The sequence below is a fragment of the Limanda limanda genome, chromosome 21 (assembly GCF_963576545.1).
Source record: "Limanda limanda chromosome 21, fLimLim1.1, whole genome shotgun sequence".
Classification (NCBI taxonomy): domain Eukaryota; kingdom Metazoa; phylum Chordata; class Actinopteri; order Pleuronectiformes; family Pleuronectidae; genus Limanda; species Limanda limanda.
Genome location: NC_083656.1, coordinates 10,433,107 through 10,437,892, shown reverse-complemented (window position 1 = coordinate 10,437,892; position 4,786 = coordinate 10,433,107). Strand labels below are relative to the sequence as shown.

The 4,786-nt window shown below is 41.7% G+C and overlaps 1 protein-coding gene across 1 annotated transcript; it reads right to left on the bottom strand.

Annotated features, from left to right (window-relative positions):
• Positions 1–2,914: 2,914 nt before the first annotated feature.
• On the bottom strand, positions 2,915–4,786 carry six3b (SIX homeobox 3b). Its single transcript, XM_061095255.1, has 2 exons — positions 4,089–4,786; positions 2,915–3,050 (listed from the first exon to the last, which is right to left on the bottom strand). Exons 1-2 carry the CDS (start codon positions 4,784–4,786, stop codon positions 2,915–2,917), a joined length of 834 nt encoding a protein of 277 aa, XP_060951238.1.

The following is a 4,786-nucleotide window of genomic DNA, read 5'->3' as shown; positions in this document are numbered from 1 at the left end:
TGGCTCAGCTACGCCATCTGCTGGCTCTTAAGACTTATGACAGGTTTGATGACGCACCAAGGACGTGACGTCGAGGGACGCTGTGTTCAAGTGCTCCTCGTAAATTTGTGTTTCACAAGTGGTCAGGTGAAGCAGTATTCAGACCCTGTACTTAAATTAACAATTTAATTTAGATTTGTATAAAAAATACTGCATTGTATGTCGGGTATTATATTCAAACATTTTATGATGACTAAAGGTACATCGATTTAATCAAGACTAAAAAAAGCCTTTTCCTGCAGATGCCCCCCTCCAAAACTTATATTATAATTGGTGTTTACAGTTTTTCTCAATTGCTTTGGCTCATTTCACAAAACAGAAATGACATTCTCAAAACAACACGTGCAAACCTCCAAACCACTGGGCACTTGTTCACAACAGATTGGAATATCTCATTCCTTTAATCAAATTGCAATTGTATTAGCACAACATTAAACATGACAAGTACAATTGCCTTCAGTTTGCCCAATTACCAACTGAATATATCTTGCTGGTCTAAACTGAATGTTGCTTCTCAGTCAAGTGGTTGTTCTCTGCAGAACATGTTGGCATAATTACCTTGTGTACATCATCACCTGCGCTGCACAATAGTTTACTCCACTGTCAAAATCTTTCAGGCACATAATACCATGAAAAACATCATGGTATATACTGTAATATGGATCTCTTGGATCATCGGCTTAATTTTCAGGTGCGACTAGAACTCCAGCTTTACTTTAGTTTCTTACTGTATGTGTTGTTAGTGTAGACTATACCTAATTTTAGTTTTGATGTGCTTATTGTTCGACAGTATAGTGTGCTGTACACATTTTCTGTTACTGTAACCACGATGTATGGCAATTACTGTAACAATTTCCATGGCAGTATGACTGCAATAAATTATTTTATGTGAAACCTTGAATTAATCTTTTTTCTGTTTGATACACATAGTATTCTAGAAATAAAACATCTATTGTAACCATTCAGTGTCAAAGGACTTTGGGGGCACTGACTATTTATATGAGAAAATTATTTGGTTTTGAAGCATGAGTTAACTGTTTTGGGTGAGATATGACCTTTTGAAGGTGATCCATGTAGTTGTGCTGAACCATATAGGCTATTTTGCCAATTGCACTTAGTGCTCTGAGAATGTCATTTCTGTTTTGTGAAATGAGCCAAACCAACGAGAAAAACTGTAATGTATTAAAGTGTATAGAATCATTAACTACCAATTTTAACTAGGATTATTTATAATAACTGTCTATACTGTTGCATAGTTATCGTATTTTATACTTAACTTGTAACTTGCTATTGTATAAATGTAGTGGGGTAGTATGTTCAATATGTATAAGTATGAATTGGGTTTGAGTAGTAATCACAATATCTTAATACTCAAGCAAAAAAAAAGAATAGACTCATACTTAAATATAGAACTTGGGTAAATGTACAACATCCACCGCACTGTCTTTATTTTGGCCACTGGATGGCGCTGTTCTGTCTTCTTTCTTACTGTGTTTCCAGAAATGCGAAAATCATCAGAAGACGGAAAATTTGTGAACAGATTCCGTCTCCTCGTGTGGTACAGGGGGAACAATTTAAAATAAAATAATCAATATGAACCTTTTCATGTTTTTTCTTTTCACAACGATGGATGAAGTATTTTGGAGGTGAATGGGTATATTTTATCTAAAACAAATAAGACTAAGAAGGAGAATACCATGCAGGATATTTAGGAAATGGGCTCAACGCAAACTGAACGGGACAGGGAAAAAAGTCACAAATATTATCCATATTATTTATACCTAAAAAACACCCAAATACAAATGCTTCTATTATGGTTTGTTTCTTAATTAAAATAATTTAGTCGCCTTAAGATCAATACTATTATAAATCAGAAAACATGATTTACTGCTCATGACTTTAACCATTTACAAGAAGCAACACATTTATAGACTGCTTTAAATCTGTTGTATTTTTATATTCACGTTAAATCTTGATCAATAAGATATTATAAAGGTTTTTTCCTCTGCATAATTTCACACTAGATAAATGAATATGATGACATCTTTTCGGAGAAGACATAACTGTCTATAGATATAAAAATGAGTATAAAAATATAGATCACCTTTATATCTGCCTAATAGTAGGTCTATATTAAAAAATATTATAGAAATTAAAATGGCTAAGTTAATTAAATTTCAGTTTCTTTAGTTTGACCAGGAAGTCATATTAAGCTGAACACGAATATATACTGGTTGGTTTTTTTATCCAACTGAATGAAGTGATAACTCTCTATAGGACATCTTCACATAATAACTCACACACACAAGAATAGCCACAATAAGTCATAAATTAGATAATTTTATTTATATACAGTATAAAATACCAAAACATATTCAGCATCAAACTGAACTTGAAGTCTGACATATCATCAAACACAGACTGAACAGTGAAGTCTCTGAACTTTAAATTAAGTATAAGAAAGGTACAGACAGGGAGGAAGGCTTCAGTGTGAATTGATTGTCCAAAGCAGGGGACATCCAGGGGTCCTTCAGGGGCCTCTAAAGACACAACTAGTTCCGATAAAAAAAAATAGAAGAACGACACATAATTACAGAACATAAGAGTGATTCGCTCCTCCTGGCTGGGGGTCCCTGAGTTGAAGACCAACAGCGGGAGGTCAACAGATGCGCACTGCCTTCGTCCAGCGATGTATTTCTTGAAAAACCTACTGTGAGTCTTGTCTGCAGGAAACGAACAGCACGGACAGAAATCGTTTACATCATCTGTTTGATGTTCTGGAATAATAAAGTTTAGTGCAACTCCTCTTCCTCCTCCTCCTTTCTCCCTCGACGGACCACCACGGGCCTCTGAAGGTCCAAGAAGATTTAAAGTGTCAGACATCCAAGTCAGAGTCACTGTCTGTTACTGAGAGAAGAGTGTGTCCATCCGCGCGATCGCCGCTCCCGTCCGGACTGCACTCTCCTCCACTGAGTGCCCGCGCACCGTCTGGACACATATGGTGCTGCAACCTGAGGATGGAGAGAAGAAGAAGAAGAAGAAGAGGAGACGTTAAACACAAAATCTAATTCAACTCAGAATGAAAAAGACCAGTTAAAATCTGAAACACAAAACTTCTCATATTTTGCTTCGTTGTGCAAAAAAAAGAAGAAAAACTCCTAAAATAATCCTAAAATTTATATTATTATAAATATAGAAATAATAAAAAAATGTATATAAACATCAATCTTTTGTCAACGCAAAAATAACAAATCATCTCAGTCAAAACGTCTTGGAGACCGTGCGGGCATGGTAAGCAATTTGCGCCCATTCATGCACATTTTGCCTCCACCAACAGGGTGGTTGACCCAAACACTGACCCTGAAGCAAATTAAAGCGAGAGAAAGGAGAAGAAGGATCAACGAGGACACGCTGACAGAGGGAGAAGACAAAAACCTACACGCTGAATGGCCGAGCACTTTTACGCATGAATGGCCCCTTTACGCACAGCCTTGGCTGCCCGTGGAGAGGAAATTGCTTCAACAAGTGAGCGCATGATGATGGAGGAGTGGTCAATAAAGAGAGAAATTAGACATTTTGGAGTTGTAAAAAATTGGACAATATATTTTGTATATATGCTAATACCAATAAGGTCTGTGTTTGGCGGGTATAGATGGACATACGTTCATCCTGAGAGGCGGTGGATTAGTGGCAGAAACTTGGACTATGGGCAGAAAAGGTCTCTGGTTCGACTCCACGGAGAAACAACAAAGAGACGAACCTGGATTGATGTGTTCAAAAAACCCTGTCTAGTGCCCCTGAGCAAGGCACCTTACTCCCCTAACATCTGCTCCCCGGGCGCCGTACATGGCTGCTCACTGCTCTGTGTGTCCTGCACCAGATGGGTTAAAAGCAGAGGTTACATTTCCCTCCTTGCATGAGTGTGCCTGTGCATGTCTGTGCATGTGTTTGGGACAAATAAATGTATCTTAATCTTAATCTTAATCCTGCTCCCTGCAAGATGCCAAGTCTAACTCTCAACTGAAAACTTCTTTCAGAAAGTTACTGACCTGTTTTTGGCTGCTGCCGCTCGGTCCCTCTGTCTCCGGTTTTTGAACCAGTTCCCCACTTGGGTCGGTGTCAGTCCGGTGGCGTGGGCCAGCTCCCGCTTCTTGCCCGGGTTGGGGTAGGGGTCCTGCAGGTACCACTCCCTCAGCAGCCCCCTTGTCCTCTCCTTGAAGCAGTGCGTCTTCTGCTCCCCGTCCCAGATGGTCCTGGGTAACGGGAACTTCTTCCTGACGCGGTACTTGTCCACGGGTCCGAGGGGTCGCCCCCGGAGCTTCTCGGCCTCCCGGTAGTGCGCCTCCAGCCACATGGCCTGCAGTTTGCCGTGGGACGCGCGCGTAAAGCGGTGGCTCTCCAGGATGTGGTACAGCTCGCGGAAGCTCCCGGTGTGGAACGCCACCACGGCGCGGGCCCGCTGCACCGACTCGTGCTCGGAGATGGAGTCGCGCCCGTCCGCGGTCACCGGGAGGGACCAGAGGAAGCGGGCCAGCCGCTCGATGTCCCCGGTCTCCTCCAGGGTCTCGCACACACTGGCGATCTGCGCCGCGGAGAAGCAGAGTCCAGGGAGAGCCATGGGTGGGCAGGCGGAGGAGGGACTATCCTCCGGGGACCGGGAGCGGGCCACGGGAGAGGGCCCATCCGCGAAGTGCGGCAGGAGGAGGCGGGAGGCTGAGAAGAAGTCGAGTGGAGATCTGAAAACCAT